This window comes from Egretta garzetta, unplaced genomic scaffold, assembly GCF_000687185.1.
Source record: "Egretta garzetta isolate BGI_Z169 unplaced genomic scaffold, ASM68718v1 scaffold64, whole genome shotgun sequence".
In the NCBI taxonomy this organism is placed as follows: Eukaryota; Metazoa; Chordata; class Aves; order Pelecaniformes; family Ardeidae; genus Egretta; species Egretta garzetta.
In genome coordinates, this window is record NW_009259596.1 from 1,811,438 (window position 1) to 1,829,635 (window position 18,198).

At 37.9% G+C, this 18,198-nt stretch overlaps 1 protein-coding gene across 2 annotated transcripts in view; it reads right to left on the reverse strand.

Annotated features, from left to right (window-relative positions):
• CADPS2 (calcium dependent secretion activator 2) overlaps nucleotides 1-18,198 on the reverse strand; it is a 260,700-nt gene that overhangs the window by 23,188 nt on the left and 219,314 nt on the right. For both annotated transcript variants that reach the window (XM_035893700.1, XM_035893699.1), the window contains 3 exons: nucleotides 13,136-13,210; nucleotides 9,573-9,656; nucleotides 9,420-9,452 (listed from right to left, as the gene is read on the reverse strand). In XM_035893700.1, coding sequence (XP_035749593.1) covers nucleotides 9,420-9,452; nucleotides 9,573-9,656; nucleotides 13,136-13,210 — 192 coding nt within the window. The remainder of the gene's footprint in view (nucleotides 1-9,419; nucleotides 9,453-9,572; nucleotides 9,657-13,135; nucleotides 13,211-18,198) is intronic.

The following is an 18,198-nucleotide window of genomic DNA, read 5'->3' on the forward strand; positions in this document are numbered from 1 at the left end:
CATAACAAAAACTGAGATTATGTTACAATGTTCACACGTGTACAAACTGCATTTACTAAATCTGCTGTGAATTCTGGGTTAGTTTCCAAGTTTGGGATGGTTCACTACTAATAAAGGTCTCAGTCTCATAATTTATGGATACTGTGAGTCATAAATCTAGATTGCCGTGTGTAATGGAGTGAAGTCTTGGCTTTGGTAACATCAACGGCAGACTTTGACATGTTGCCCTTTTTTGTTAGTGAGGCTCTCATAGCTATCACATTCAGAAAACGGTTAAAAAAAGCATTCAGTTCTTTTTGTGTTGCCTCAGATTTGCTTCCAATGTACAGATGAATTTTGTGTTTGAGGTTAGCTTCTACTAATACCGATCCAAACTAAGTTCAAGCATTTCCCTGACAGCAACGGCATAAAAGGGTTGGTAGGAGAGTAGACCTGTACCCTTATTTTTCTGAAACTGTTGCACCGGCATAATCAGCAGAGAGGATGACTAGGGAAGGAGCAAGGGCCAAAATGTTTCCCTTGTACTGATCGATGCTCTGGATGAATAGCGGAGTACGCATAGCTTTCATACCACGCTCCCAAACATGGGACAGGCTAGGATATGTCGTGTGCTTGTGATACTATGTCAGACCAGCCAGAGTGGTTGCTGAAACTGCTCTCCCCTGCCCAGCTGTGACTTCTGGATCTCTGTAGCCACCAAATGTTGTTCCACACTAAAGCCCCTAACAGCCTGCAACATCTCCTTGCCTGGCAGCGTATGCAGAGCTCGTCAGGAGTTTACCTGTCTCTAACGGGAACCAAGAATGAACATAAGTGCTTTGGAAAGTCTTCTGGAAACGCTCTCTGTGTGAGCAGGTTTGTAAAAGTATCACTTGCTCCCAAATAATAGTTTTTAAAGTTCATGGCATGCAAAAGATGGCCAAGTTTTATAATACTTTACAGGAAGCCTTGGCACAAAGCTATTTATAAAGGATTCAGATTTGGCTAAGGCTGACTCTGTACAGAATAGTTAACAGCTCTAGGGAAGGAGGACGAAAGCAGCTATACCCAGTCCCTGAATTCCCAGGCATAAGTCATCTCTGTTTCTCAAAAGCCGCCTTGTCTGAAAACACCATATGTACAAAGCTGTACGTGTAAAACATTTTAAAGGCCTGTATGCATAAACATGCTCAGATAGTTAAAATATTTACATAAAATTTTATAGTAAGGCTTCCTTTCTAGTCTACAAGTGGATAACTTTTAATTTTTCTCATTCCTTATTATCTTGTATGTAGTATATTATAACGTATATAAACAGGTCTAAGCACAAGAGGGAAGGAAAGGTGCAACATGCCCAAACTAATACCTGTCCAGAAACTGCCATTACAATACTAGGATGAGAGCGTTCTCCCCTCAAAGCTGTAGTGAATGAAACCTCCTGGATCACGAGCTACTTCTCTTTTTTTTTTTTCCTGAATCTACCGTGGACACATATAGGAATATGATCTCAATTAAGATGATTTTCTTTTTCATTTATACATGTGCATCAATGGAAGTTTAATTTCTTAAAAGTAACAGTTAAATGTGGAATAATGGCCTGGTTCCTGGCCTCTCCAAAGCTCACACTGAAAAACTGAAATGACTCCTGCACATTTAGATTGGTCATTCCAGAGGCAAGGAAAGCTCATTTCAAAACCTTATCATCACATACATATGTGCCTACGTGAAACTCTTAAGAGGAAAGCAGGGCCATTTATATTTACATCTGAGTTACAGACCTTGATCCTAAGAGTACAAATAAAGATGTAACATTACAACAGATAAAACGGTTTTCTGTTGGAACACCTCGTTCACAGAAATCAATAGACTTCATCCATAAAAATGTGCCTTTGTCATTAAAATGTGACAGAAATGTTTTTAAATTAAACTAAATCATAAAGTGATTTCGGAGATTTAAAACAGCAAGCCTCATATATTCCCTTAGTATATTCATTTTTGATGTTAGAAAAGAATACAACCAGTGTTGAAACCTTATGCACTTTCTAAAACTTGATAGGCAATTTATAGGCATTGAACTCGTTTTAAGTTGGAGGCATAATGGGAAAATATTTTGAAACCTCGGGGGGTGGGTGAGGGAGATGATAATCTAACAAATGAATTGGATACATATATACTAAATGTAAAAATGCATCTTCCACTGAATGCTAAAACCTAATGGTTCTCCGATTCATGCAATTTTTTTTCTTTGACTAAGTTCAATAAAAAATGTTCATCTTGCAGACAGCCAAAGCTAGAAAAATAACATTTCCCATCAGCATTAACTCTCCCCTTATCTTTGAGATGTTTACCTAGTCTTGAAGCTGTGACATATGGGAATTTCACACCTAGTGAATATATTTTCATGTAGCTTGTGGCACAGGAGCGTAATCATTAAAAGAATATACACAAGTAAGAGTAACTGCAACAGCTGGTGACATTTACCAATTAGAATTACAGTTCTTTAAAACACTTCATCCTTCTTAATATGTGCAGGATAATTATCTTTGAAATTGCTGTGGAAAAAAAAAATTAATTTTCCTTTTAAACACTGCCTACAGTAGAAATATGTCTGGGTAAGGAAGTTATCAATACTCTGACAGTAGGACTCTGTTTTAAAAACTCACCAAAATCACTGCAAGCTAATCATCCCTGCTCATCGTGGGCAAAACACACAGTAAACATTGAATGAACCAGTAGTGAATCAAATACTTCATTATCTCTCCGTATCGCATGCACTGAATTTATTTGTTTTCTCTAAGCATGTGAAAGAAGAAAGCTATTATAAGCATCAAACCAGGTTTAATGCTATATACTTTACGTTTTAACTTTTTTTAAAAATAGGGATTATGTATTAGATGGGAGCCTCTGATCACAGGATCCTAAGATTCCTCTCCTATTTTGGATTATTAAACTTCAAAAAAATCCTGGGCTAACATAGAATAATAATAAAAAAAAAAAGCAATTGGATGTACCTTAAAAAACAAACTAACAGAAACTGAGACTTATTTTAAGTAACTGTCACAGGGGGCATTTCATTACTAACATTGGACAGACTTAAGCAACTCAGTCTCCACTTCTATACCCAAAATAAAAAGTTCTGCTCCTCTGCATCTCTGGCAGAACATCTGCTGAAGTTAATGGGAGAGAGTTATTTGCACATCTTTGGAAGAAGAATTTAACCTGGTATATTTATCCAGATAAGTATGAAAAAAGGTATTCTGTAACTTCCCCAAGTGAAAAAAAAAAGTGTTCTTATATGATAGATAAAAAGTTATTGTAGGTTTATTTTATTCAGAACAGCAGACAAGATGTTTTGCCTATCTGAAAATGAAAGAGAACCAAACAAAGAGATGAATGGAGAAACTGGAAACACAAAGACATCAAATAAAATACCAGGAAATGAAGAGTTGTAAATAGGGTTACTTTGTCACTGGTTACACAAGTAACTGAATACACCGGCGAGTGAATGAGTTTAAACAAGGGTGTAGGCTTCAGCACATTCTTTTTTAGGGTTAATCACTAGTTAACCTGGCAAGATGAACATGCTGTTTGGGGAAAAAAAAAAAAAAATCCTTGTTAATTATATGCTGCAAGTGCTCTTACTTCCTGCTGCTGCACCTAATCCCACAGGTGCAGGTTGTCTCTTTTACTATTCACTGGTAGGTGGGTCCAGATCGACAGGCACTTTTTCATAGCAACAAATTCAGATAAAGACGAAACAGCTTAACTTTCCCCCTTTCAACAGGAAAGCACTACCATAGTGTCTATTTAACAAGCAGGCAAATTTTAAAAGACGTTATTCCCATTTCCAAGATGATGTAGAAGCTGTGTTATGATTGACACACATTGGTCCCACTGGCAAAATTTGCCTGAGGCACCTCGTCAAAAGTAACGCTGCATTGCCTTGATTTCCAGGCATTCAAGTATTTTGCTGCTGAAAGGCTTGCAACAAGCTTAATACTGCCACTAATATTAGGCTTTCCCGACAGGAGAGATCCCCTAAGTTTCTGCACAGTTTTTTGCAATGCAACAGTTTGTCACAAATCTCAGTAGAACACATGTACATTTGTAAATACTTGAGTTATGTTTATGCTCACTTTGGCATTTGCCACAGAACATTTCTTAGCATCAGAGAATATTAGAGAAACTTGGGTGCTTGATATTACCAAGAAAAAAGTTCTCGTTTTACCTAGTTGCTGTCCTGTCAAAGCATTAATTTTTCAAAGATGAGAACAGATGTTAGAGACCAACTATATAATAACAAACTTCGTCCCATTTTGTGTTTGCTTTCCTCTCCACCCCCTTCCCCTCCCCTGCATCCTGGAGGGAGACGTTTTAACTACAGCGCGGATATAACAATGAAATGAAAAGGAGTGATGAGCTGGAGGGGGCTATTGTGAGAAACACAGGAGCTTCTTATTCAGTGTCCACCACCAAATGAAAGAGCACACTGGAAAATTTCACTGCTTGAAATTTCTCTTCTAAATACTCATCACTTGGGCTTTGGAATGGCAGAATTAAAATACCATTAAAATATTTTTGGAGTAGAAACTACTTGTACTTACAAGATCCTCGCTCCCTTCATTTCTTATGAATCAAAATACAGAAGTCAGGCAGGAGGATGCATTATTTGTATAATCAGTCTATTATAAAGGTAACACTTCATTCCCACATGGTTATGAAAAATACTATTTTGCTTAAATGAAAAAATACAGTGCATTTTCCCTGCCTCTAACACATCTTGTAGATGAAAAAGCAACCTTGGCAAAGGCTAAACATCTGTAGTTTGAGAGCTGTCATGCAGAACTTAAGCTGTGATTCTGCAAGCATTTATGCAACCACTTTTTCATACACGCGTAGCTTCCTTGCATTCATGGGACAACACAGGCGTGCAAGTGTTTGCACCAGGATCTTGATTCTGTAGTGCAAAAGGTCTTCAAAACACTAGTTATTATGACAAAATCAGGTATGAAAATACGCTTTTTTCCCCAAAATAACTACGTTATTTTAACTTTCCTACTGATTAGCAGCCATCCTTCTGATCTCCATTTAAGAGGTGTCTCAAAAACACTGCTGACTTAAACCAGATGATGCAGGGCCTTCCCGCCGGTTCTGCAATGGCTTGTTTTTATGGATCTGAAAACAGAAGGGCCAGTTCCCAGGTTGGGGTATACAGAGGAGGAGGAGGACGAAGGCAGGAGAAGCCCTGAGCGTGAGGATAACGACTGTTCTGTGCTCTTTATTTTTAAACAGAGGTCTCCAGGTAAATCCTCCTTAAAAATGAATGGCACAGTATGGCCACAGCTAAATAAACATTCATTTCCCAGAAAAAGTTGTTTGCTTCTTAAAACTGGCTAAATGAGGCCACGCAATACAAGTGCGATGCTTGGAAATGGAGGTGTCTGGAAGGTCCCAATGTGTATCTGCCTGGTAGGAGGCAGAGTTCCTACTTTGGCCTCTACAGGACCCCATAAGTCAAATGCTGGCACATGTGTGAGGCCCCTTTTCATACCTTTGATCCCTGCATAAAGGCAAGAGCGGAGGGAGAGGCCTGGCATTGTGCGAGCTGTGCGCTGCTGTCAGCCCCGGGTCCTTCAAATGGCCTCTCCGCGCTTGGTATGACAGGTGGCCCACATGAAGTGAGGGAGGATTAGGTTCCTTCTGTGCCCTCGACATGACTGGCATAGATTACTGGCTCCTACAAAGGGATTTAAACATACCTTTCCGAACAAAAAGCGGTATATAAATATGCATGTAACTGGATGCTCAATTTGTATGAGTAATTGCTGTGGTTATATTTGTGAATGAGGCAAATGTGTGTAGAAATGACCAGTTAGCGACACAATTATTTGTGTGCAAAACTAAGAAACTGAGCACAATGAAATTATCTACATGATGTAGAGTAATAATCATTTGAGATTAACAATATACATTTTTTTTCTCTTAATTCTACTGCATGCTTTCCCTATTCTCATTAATTAACTGGCTTTGTGAACAGAACATAAAAAAGAACCAAAAAGAAAAAAAATGTTGTACTTCTACAACTCCTAAGGATTGCCTGGGCTTTAGAAGAAACCAACAAAGAGTTACAGTGGATTTGGGTGAGTCGTTTTTTAAAAAAACCTGTAACCTAAATCAGCCCCTGCATTCCCAAACATCAAAACATGGCATTAACAAGAGAACAAATTGCATCCTTGATGTACTACTTATATTTGCAATGCCTGTGCTATTTTCCCCCGAACATTTGGTTTCTTTCACGTGCACAGCAGCCACAATTCCTTTCACTTCAGAGCGCAGCGTACTGTGACAATTGCCAACAAAAAGAGCATAACAGCAATTAGATTTTTTCATTACTATTTTTAGGAAATCATAACCCTTCATTGTTGTTACTCTTCTTAGTCTGGGTTATTTTCCTAGTATTTCTCTTGGTGTTTCAATTACCAAAACATACACAGGGTCCCTATAGTCTCATATGCAACAACTGGGGAAAGCAATGAGAGCTCCTTGTGACTGCGTCCATCCTGCTTCATAAAGGGAATTCTGAAAAATGGAGGCTTATGTTGAATGTTTTCTTAAACAAGTTAAAAAACAAAAAGGAACTTTTTTTGGATGGAGTTATTCATAATTCTCTGGCAAGATTAATGAATGGAAGGGTAGGTAGCAACATTTCTACAAACGTATCTGCCAAATGAACTGCAAGTCTGTGTCTACATTTCCCACCCTGGCCCTGAGAAGTTGAGGGGATGCCTTCTGGGGAGTGCGCACCTTTGTGCCCAACTGTTTAACAACTAATTCCCCTCTCAACGTTAATAGAAGTAACCTTTTCCTCAAAATGACCAAAAATAATCCAAGAATGTCCTCTTCCTTTTTGAATAATTTATTATTTCTATTTTTATTTATCTTTTAACTTTTTTATCCTCTTTACCTCTCATCTGCTCTCTAAACCATTCTGCTCCTACCTTCATTTTCTTCTAACATCTCTTTTGCCTAGTTAGTTTCTTTTTATTTCACCATAACCAGCATATTTTTCCTTCTTTGCCAAATATTAAGCCTGGTAATCAAAGATGAAAGGCTCTGTTGAATTCACACACTCAAAATTCCCCAAAGGCCTTTTGGCCCCCTCAACCTCCTTCTCCCCCAGATCCACCAAGCGATCAACAGCTCTGTTCTGGGGACCCCAAGGACAGCACTAAGGTGACCCAGTGAGATCCTCAAGTGGGGGCAGAACACAGTCATCTAACAACATGCAATTTTGCACATATATCAAAAGAAAGGGCGTACTGTGCTCACTTTTAAGTCACTTCCATATATGCAGCTGTATGGTAAGGAGGGGCAAGAAGAGATTTTAAACCATATCAGTTCAAAATACAGCCACACGAGGCATTTAATTAGCTTCAGTGCAGGCTTGCTAGGTTACCATCACATGACTAAGAGCTCAGCGTAAATTCCTCACCCTGTGCCTCCCCCTTCGCCACTTCTCACTGCAGTTGTGAGCCCAGGAGATGACCTTGTAACATGATGACTTACAGCCTCCTTTTGCAGTTGGAATTTGTAACTTCCACAAGTGGTGATTTTAGACCCTATTCAGACTGGACATTCGCTGTCAGTTGTGACACTAACGGCTCTTCTTGGCCTCCACTGCATCTTCACAGAAAGGGGAAGAATGTGAAGAAGCAAAACCAAACTCCAGCCTATCAAACTCCTTCAACCCGGGAAAAACATCCTCCAGAATTTTGAAAATTTCATCAGATCCACAGCTTCCCTGAGGTGCAGTTCACACCTGTAGTTTACAACTGTGGTACTATAGTCTAGTTCACATCTTGGGCTGTGGGAAATTGTGGGATAGCTGAAAAGCGAAGGGGCTGTAAAAATGACTGCTTATAATTTGGTCGTCTCTTCAGGCCAAGCAACACCACTCAGTGAATGTGAGAAAGGCAACGGGGCTCCAGCAATGCCCACTCTGCCCTCCCCTCTCTCTGGAGCGGTGCATCCCTGTGTGACCTGACTCACAACCTTCCCCTGAATTTGTGGCAAAGGCGTTTTTCAGTCTCATCTTTTATTGTGAACTTCAATGCCAACATATCCAGGCCAATGGTGAAAGACTTTGCCATTTCCTTCTCATAGATATTTTATGTAATTTGGAGAGTTTTTCATGTTACCTGAAAGAAATCAATGAATTTCTAGTTTGTTCAGTAATTTTTTCTTTAGGCTTTTGAGTCTTAAGTGCCTTACCAAGGACCTTTTGGGGCAGTTCCATAGCACAATATATTAACAAGAGGTACTCCAAATTAACTGGATTTGATATGAGGTCATTCCTTTGAACGCAAGATTGGGACTACTTTTTTCTTCTTTTTTATAAAACACAAGAGCATTTATATAATTCAACAAAAAGTTCACACATAACCAAATAAGAAAAAAATTCTGAAAACATCATCTGAACAGCAATGTTACAATTTGGTATTTTATTAATAAAGCAAATACAAAGATAGAAAAATAACAGATTCCAGAAATAGAGATTTTTCTTTTTATTTTGTATGCATGGATTAAAAAAAATATTAATTTAAGCTTGCAAGTATTATATTTTTAAGTATAGAACTGCTGAAAGGATTTCTGGCCACCATACAGTCTAGCATGTCTGGCGTTCTTCTATATTTGTAATTTTATTTCTTGTAAGGTCATTAACATAACGATTGGAGTTGTTTTTTGCTATGCTTGGAAAATAAGATTGTTTTGGAATCACATTAAAAAGGGATGAGAAGACAGACTTGTGAGAGAACAAAGGATATTTATTGACAGTGATGATGACAATATTTGATAACTTCTTCCTTGCTTTTTTAAAGAAAAGATCTTCTACTATGATATTCTAATAAAGCAGTCTAATAGCTGAATTTTGAGTTTTATGTACAGAAGAGCTCCAATACCTACCTTTTTTAGTTTTTACTTATACCACACAAACATTGCATAAGCAATGGTAAATCAAATAGACATTTAGCAAGCAAGGGATTAAATAAGCAAGACTGGGTCCTGAAGTAAGAAATCAGTAAATAATGGATATTGCAGTATGGTGCTTTTACTTGTTGCTTTTCCTGTACACTTGAACAATTTAGCCAAATGATGGAAGGACCCCTACAAAAGAGTATCTAAGTTACAATCCTCACTCTTCCGCAACTGAAAAAGTGCATTGAGAATAACCTTTTTAAGCTTTGCTTTGAGAGTTACTCGTTGCTTGAGGGAAATGAAATGCCCTCGGAGGGTTGTAGTGACTGTTTAAATACTCTGTGTAAAGCTATAATGAATCTCTGTAGGAAAGCAAAATGTCAACAATAAAAAATGTGAGCTAACAAACCCCCTATTTTTTTAATTATTACGAACACTAGAAAAAATAAAAGGGTTGTACTTACGGGAACGTCAACATATTTTGCAGCTGCTTTCACCTTTAGAAAAATAAAAATAAAACAACACACAGTAAGTGCTTATTGCTACAGATTGTGCACAATTTCAGATTTATGCCCAGAAAGAAGAAGAAGAGAACCACTGTGAATCCACACACTTACAGTGAATGAAACTAATGATGAGAAGAAAGTGCCTTCGTCGTATCTTGACAGTTTAGACAGCACACCTTCTAACACTGAAACAACCTGGAGGGAAAGCACAGAGAAAAATCTAAATGCACACAATATGAAAAGTAAAGATTTTGAATGAGAATGTGAGTTGTTCTTCCTTAGATTTTTATTGTTGAAGGAGGGCAATAAAAAATGTAAATTTGATCCATTTCTCCATCTCACAAAGTGCTGAAATCAAGGACAACATTCTTTTCTGAGCTTCACCTATCGATCGAACTGATGGAAATCATTCTTAAACCACTGCAGAAATAGAAACCAACCCAAAAATTCTCCTGATGTGGGTCTGCTACCCAACACCTCTCTCCTATCTCTGGAACATGTGGTTAAATAGAGGAGTGTGTGTACCCAGCATGCATTTTGGGTAGAAAACACACATTATTTTCTAGGACCACAGTTTCTAAGATCACAGCTTCAAAGATGATGGAGCATAATTGTTAAAGGTGGTGATCTCAACATCATGTTCCTCTTATCTTTGCTATTGAATAGAAGGCCAGCTCTGATTTAACCCAACAGTGTAACAGCACTAGAGTTTTCTGCCAACTCATCTTCAGCAACAGCATTTGCTGTTCAACTGCAGCTACATGGCCAAGAAGGGGCAAGAAAATGTAGCCCCTAAATCTCTGGTATGTTGTGGTTCCTCTCCTCCATACTTTCACCTGTGATTCTCTGAGTAGTGTGACCCTCAGCAAGTGGCATTAAAAGGCATTTTCGCCAAAATTTATTTATGACCAAAAAAAAATCTTATTAATCGCATAATTATAACCTCAATGCTTAAACACCCCCAAATTACCCTTAAAGCAAACAAATCTCCTTCTCACGTCCTTCTGTGATGCTATGTTGCTCAGGTCATTCATGGTATATAACATAAAATACCTGTCAGCCGTTGTATTCATACACATTTATTTTACACATATGAATTGCTTTCCGGTTTATATAAAGATTGTTTTAGAAGTCATTCCTTGCTCCCAACATAGTCATTCCCACAACCACGAGTATCATTTTATGAGTGTGAGGACAGAACAAAATTCCATCTGGCATGCTGTTAATGGGCACTGTAACAGTGTCACAACAGTGTCACCTCCAGAGGAACCGAGATCATCACTTTACAATAAGCCCTGCTCTTAACAGTTCAAGGAGCAGGAGCAAGTGCAAACTTACATTTGTCATTTATCAATCTAACCTGTCATATTTACAGTGATTAATTAAGACACCAGCACGTAGGTGCTGATCAAGGAATAAAACCACAGTTGTTTCTGCGCCCCATGCACAGTATAATTACAGTCCCTTTATTAGACCAAATACCAGCTTTCTGCTTTGCTGTTGCATGCCTGTGAGAAGCTGCCGCTCATACTTTAACTCATTTTATCTGACTGGCAAGGATTCTTTCTGCAGAAGGGTGTTCAATCTTATTGTGCAAAGATCCGCTACGGAAGGGGCTGATCTCACAAACAACATGGTGTCCACAGTGCCATCAGATGGTTCCAATAGGAGTGGGATACAAAAGAACAGAGAGCAAAACATCGCAGTGTCAAGGATGTCCATTTAAACGGAAGGCGTAGTTATGAAACTGGAAACTCATTTTCTGAGATCTCAGTGTACAGACATGTGAAGCTCTAAGAGCATTTCTGCGTATACCTCACATTCTCTGAATTGGTTACCCTGAGACACTCCGTGCTTTGTTTCACTGTTTTGTGCTATTCCTGCGATTTGTTAAATGCTTTAGCTTGGTAAGTCTTGCGTATAAAATGCACAGTATAGTCTCTACCAAGTAAAGTCTCGCTGAAGTGAAAGTACTCTTTTTATTTTCATAGATGACTTGCAGCTAAAAACAATTATCAAAACACTTATTCCACTGGAACACAAAGGAAATAATACAGAGGCAAAGGCTAAAAACTAATGGAAATATATTAAATGAAAAAAATGAACACACACAGATATTATGCACATTGATGTGCATTTTTTCCTGGCCAAAACCAGGAGTGAAACATCAACCTTCCTCTGCACCCTCAGAGGCTTTCTACCTCGAAACAGAAGCAGTCAGGATGTCATTGGCATTTCACATCTCAGGCGAGGACTGGTTAAGCTTCTAATGATCAGCCAGTGACACAGAATATTTGCTTCCTGTTCCGAGCTTTCAACATCTGGTAATACTATATGTGATACCTAATAATGCAGATCCCTCTGTACTGATGGCAGTTGTCTCTAGAATTTCTTGCACATACATTCAGGGGGAACATGACTATTTTCTTCCTTCTTCTACAGTATCAGATATTAAAAAAAATAATGAAAAGGTTTAGCTTTTAATACCATGATTTGCTTTGATTAAATTCCCCTTTCTTCCTTGTCCTCTTCGATAACACTAACATACACTGACAGGTCAGTTTGGAACGACGACAGGCGGCATATAAAACTTAAAACTGTTGAGTTGAACCATTTGTAGTTACATTTACATCAAAACTTTGCTTCAGAGAAAAAATGTGTGTATTTTTTACACATTTATCAGGAAGTGGACACATTTTGCTTAAACGCCTACAACAATTCTATAGAAAACTTCCTCCTCCGCTCTTGTGCATGCATGGTGGGTGTCAGTCTGAAAGGAGATTCCTGCTCCCTCAACCCCGTGCCAGCAAGCTGTAACAACTGCAAATGAAGGCACGATGAAAATATGACCACAGTCTTATTTTTTTTCCCCACTAACTCTCAAAGTGTAAATGTACAGCTTATTTCTTCTACTTTGAAAATCAGATCGTTCTGGGTAGTTTGCAATGCATAAATAACAAAACATCTTACGGAATCTTTCTGTTCTGTCATTATTCGCTGTGTCCTTCAAACTATTAGGGACTGAAAGGTTTTTTTTTATATCAAGCACTTAACACTTTTGTTGGAGTAGAGGTGCTACAGTAACATAAGACATTGTTTAAGTTTTCTTCACTTATTCTCCAAGTTCCCATACCATGTCAAAACATTTTATTTTTAAATATAAAAAAACTACAAAGTTAATTTCAAGAAATAACAACGTATAAAATATTTTTCAATTAAATGGTTTGTGCAAAATCTAATTTAAAAGTTATATTCATACTCTGGATGTTGTCCATCTTTAAATACAAAATTTAAATACTACTTAGTGATAGGAAGAAAGTTTTCATGCGAAAAATTAAAAAAAAAAATTAAAACCTGCTATTACTTAAGGTAATATTGACATAATCAAGTCCTACCAGTTCTACTAGCTGCTACCAGTTCTTCTCTATAACAGAAACACAGAAGAGATTTATCCAATTAGCAATTTGCACAGAGCTTGTTTACCTAATGGGTTATAAAATTTAATTTTGTAAATTCCACATTACTTGGATGACTGCTATTTACAAATCATGTTGCTGTCCCCCCCAATCTCATTGTGTACAGAAAAACTGCATGATAAAGACATTTCAGAAGTTCAATAATTAGAGAGGTACTTTTCTTTGCTTTATTATAAATTAAAATTTAAATTGTTTTACCTTTGAAACAAGAAGTGAAATAATTTCTTTAACAGTTTCTTCAATCAAGTCATCTATTTTTGAATGGTATTGTTGCTGTATTTCAAAAGATAAAGAAGCATTAGCATGTATATAAACACACACTTTTGTCATAAGTCATAAACGGTACAAAGCTGATAACCCTGCCAGATCAGATTTACTTAAAATTATCATTTTGAACATCAGAAGAACAAACCCTTGAAAATGATCCACCCAATCAACACTTTCTTACATTCTGTGTTGAAAATTTTCCCATGTACACTGTTGAGTTAAGCAGCTAATGGGGTTATTATTTAGATGAATTGAGTTCTTATTCTTATTCAGGCGAAGGAATGTGAAGGATACTTTTTGTCTTCTCCTATATAATTAAGGTGGCCATGTATTTTTTTTCTAAAGGGTTGGTTTAGCTGGAGAAGCAAAAAGACTAGAATAAGATTTAATTAATACAGCATTTCATGTCTGACAACTCTCATTCATAAGTTATTTTAAATGTCCTCTAGAAACAAAATGAGCTCCAATTGTTCATCCTAAAAGAGCCTTTCTGTTAGCACAGTGAGCTGCAGTTTATACAAATCTTACAATATGCTCAAGCAAGGGCAAAATTAAAATTTCATCAACAAAGCAGAATAGATGGTAACAAATTAATAGGCCATAAAAGGCATAATAAAACAGACTTCACTCTCCATAGCCTTTTTCTTTCGCTTTTTCATAAAGAAGGTGCCTTAAAGTAAATGCTTTTAAAATAAATCTGAAAGACTTTTTAGATAATACTACAGAGTTCCCTCCTGAAATTAACAGGAACTAGGGATCCCATTCTGTCAAGGAGGCACATCAATTTAAACAGTAATTCTTCCTTTAGAAACATTTATCTGACAGCAAAGATTGTCCCCAATAGCCACTTCACAGAAAATGTGACTTGTAAAGACTAACCCTATCTTCATAGTTCAAGGCTACTTGGAACAGCTAACAGCATAATGCTTGGAGTAAAAGTACTGAGGTCAGGATAAACATTAGCCTAACTTAGCAGCTGCCAGCTGAATAGTTTTCCGAGTTGTAAGTTTTTAAAGGCTATTTTTCATCTGTCTCAGAGTTGCCATACAAACCAAAACATTAAATCTGATCTGCTTAATATATTTAGGAATGATTTTCTAAACAGCGCACCTCCTGCACTTGCATTTAAATTAAGAAAGAAGAAAACTATGAGATGTGTGTGCTCACACACATGTATGCATTCCAGGTACCAACATCAAGCATGTTCATTTTTGATTTTCATTTCTTTTAAAGTTTAAAAACACTTGGAAAATGTGAATACACATCTCAGACAAACATCAGCAGACATCTCGGAAGAGTGAAAGAACGTATTAGAAATATATCAAAGAGCTTTCCATAGTTCCAGATATATTTTATTCTAATCATATTAATGTCTTGACCAATATAATATTCCCTTGATCTGCTAAGGATTTAAATCACCCCAAACTGTCTGACATCTGTTGCTTACACTTGGTTTCTTCCTCTCTGAAAACAATAAATAATTACCTTTCCATAGATGCATATCAAAACTATACAAATTCCTATGATCACAGTTGTCCTTCCCACAGTGTTTGCAACTTTACCTCCACAGCACATTAAATTAAGGGATCTATGTATAGTTCCTATATTTTTTCTTTTATCTCTTTTTTTTTTTAACCACCACAAGGCAAATATAAATTTGTAGGAATGGAACATAATCAGTAAGTAACTTCACTGTGTGACCAAGAAAAACAAGTACTAAACAAAATTATTCAAAAATCACAACAAGCTTCCAAAATCGTGACGTTTATTTAAAATAAGTTTTGATTTTTTTTTAACCTGAATTTAATTTCGTTTTTTCCAAGATTCATTTTGGAAGCTGTGAGAACATAATTTTTTTTAACTCACTCCTTGCCTGTGCAAACTTCCACCAAAACAGCCACCCCTGACAAAACAAAACTTCTGCTCCTTGTGGAAGATTATTTGATTCCAGGAGAAAGGCTTTAGGAATATGGCAAATATTGTGGCATTAATGATAAAATTGCATGAGCTGACAAGGTTGTATGCATGATCTTGAAATCAGCACTTGTAGGACTCCAGCTTTTCTACTTCTGCCAAGCTTGCTTGGTGAGGGCAGACAAATCCTCACTCCTTTTCCAAATACATTTATGGGTAGTTGTGCCTTTACATTCCTCTGCTGGCTGGCAGCTAAATTATTTGAATACATGTGGAGTCTTTCAGCATCATCCCAAAGCCCCTGAAGGGGGCTCTGCCTTTCCAGCTGCCCTAACTCCCAGTAAAACATGAAATACAGCTGCAGCTGTAGGAGCTATGTGGGAGAAAACTATGCTTAGTGGCAAAGTGTGTCAGGAGATGTAACCAAACAGGACTGTCTTCTGAGGACAACCTGGCTGGTCTTCCAAATGTGGCCCTCTGCTCCCACTAGCATTTGGAAGGAGACAAAGTATTTTAGTGCCTTTTGACACTTGTGCTTTTGGGGAACAGAGGAGTTTCTTCCAAAATCCTGTGGTGATGAGAACTGTAACTTGCTCAATTCTACAATATACTTAATTTTCTTTTCTGTTCTACCTCACCGTGACCCAATATTGGAGGTGGCTTTTTTAACTACTTGGGTATTTTGGTTTTGTTTAAAGGATTTTCAAGCTAGCTTTCCTTTGTTTTAAGGTTGGATGGTGTGAAAATAAATTGCACGTGATCATCTGAACGGAGACTGCTACTGCCAACATATAACATTACAATATTACATACATATTAAATTGTCTCTGCACTTTTACTATCTATTATGCAGTTAAATGAGTCCCCTCCTTGAGTTGTATGAACCAAGATAGCTTCAGAGACAAAGTTCATCAAATTAAAGCCCACTTTTCCCTAGTTTTTTCAACAGATATATATAGCACTGGCTGTGGCACATTCCACTGAAATGGCACATCGCTCATTTTTCCCCAAATTGAAAAGTATGTCTCTCTTCTTTTTATAAGCATGATAGGGTACGGGGAGGCTGGAATTCTGAAACAACTGGAACAGCTTCTATACATGTTCCACTATGAAGCACTCAATGGTATAGAGCAATGGCATTTACTCTGTTCATGCTACCCAGTTACACAAAACAACAAATAAGCTGTGACTCAGATCTAAGGCCCTGTTTGGATCTAATGATTTGCCAACCTAAGTGGTCCCAGAAGTATTTTCTATTTGATTCTTGCCTCCAACAATATCTCCTGTGTGATTCTTACCTATCGCACTCAAAAAGGTGAATGTTGCCAGAATACCGCAGCATCTAGAAGAGAGACATACTTTTCAGAAGGCATCCAGCCAGCTGAGCTCTCCTTAAAGACAATGTAATGATCATCCGTATACCCAAATTATGCTGTGCTTCTCTTAGACTTTAAGATAATATCCAGAAGGCAAGGAGGGGAGTCCTCCTGAATGGCAGATTTAGCAACTCTTTCTGAGAGTGGACTTAACTGGAAGACATTTGGGAGAATGGTGAGCAGTGCATGAAGCAGCATAGGAAAACCAGGGGACTCAATCAAATTTAAACTCTAATCTCAAAGTGCTGGTTGCTAACCATGACAAGAATGCCCTAATTACATGTTAAGTAAGAATTCCCTCCTATCCGACAACACGGGGTGAAAACTGCCACATCTGACTCTACTTGAACAAGATACACAACTGCTTATAGCTCCATATAGGGAATGAAAAGAGCATGCTCTATTCAAGGAAATATTTGAGTCTAACATTCTAATTAAATAACACCTTCCATCACTTGCAGAATAAGTTCTGGGAACTGTCAGATAGATCCATACGGTAATAAGGAAAAGGTTTCAAGACCAAGTGGTTAAGTAGGAGTAACTGGAAATGCCAGAGCTTCTATAGAGGAGTCAGAGATGCAACTGTTTATGTTATGAGATGCTCTCCTGCCTGCTTTGACAGATGGGCAGATTCCAGAAGTATCTCACCCAACAAATCTTGAAGCGTTTCAAACAACTATGATATCAGCTACAAGTAAGTGAAAAGCCAATTTTTTCTTAATCTTCAAAAAAAGCCTTGAGAATGGAAAAAACTTGATAGACAATAATTCAAAGTTTATGAGAAAGAAGAACGTTTCCACATTATCTGATAATTTCTGATATGTGAAGAATTCGAGATTCCTTTGGTTTATTAGATGAATTGGCATGAAGATTAATTAGGGAACTTTGAAAGAAATGTGTATTTCATCACAGGTATGCTAAATTGTCAAAAACTCTTGCACTGAAAAGAAGCACTGGAAGCATCTGGGGTCATGGTCAAACTTACTAGGGAACAAGGCTGTACTGCTGTTTTGGTCTTGTGAAGAGTGCATGATGAGTCTTGAAAATCTAGAGAATGGGAAGATTTCAGAAGATAATCTGGTGAGGGTCTGCAGTCCAAAAGGTAACTGCAATTGCTGAACTTTGGCTCTGATGGGACTGGCTGACAATGCAGGATGCATCGTCTGGAGCAAGTGAGAGGAATGGCGTGACCACGGAGAATGAAGCTATACCATCTGTTTGCAGGTCTTTATGGAGGCACTGGTATTGTCTGTCCCCAAAGAAGGGTATGGATATGTCTATTTGCAGGTTACTGCTTGGACAGCAAGCACAAGATGAAATGGCAGCACCAGCCTAAGACAAAGAGTTGCTAGTCATGGTTTACTTCTGATAAGCTTGAAACAAGTTGTTTGCTGCTCCTTTGCTTCACTGAGAGCTGAAAGAGTCCAAAACTTTGTGACCCAGTAAGACAAGACACTGGGTCTGAAAAGCAGAACAGTGAAGAATTCATCTGGAACCACCTTAAAAGAATGAACAAGGAAAGAAGAACTGAGAAGCTGATGATAAGTGTGTAGCACAGTCAGGCTGTAAAGGAACTCTGTACTCTGGGCTGCATCGGGAGAAGCGTGGCCAGCAGGTCGAGGGAGGTGATTCTGCCCCTCTACTCTGCTCTGGTGAGACCTCACCTAGAGTACTGCGTCCAGCTCAGGAGCCCTCAGCACAAGA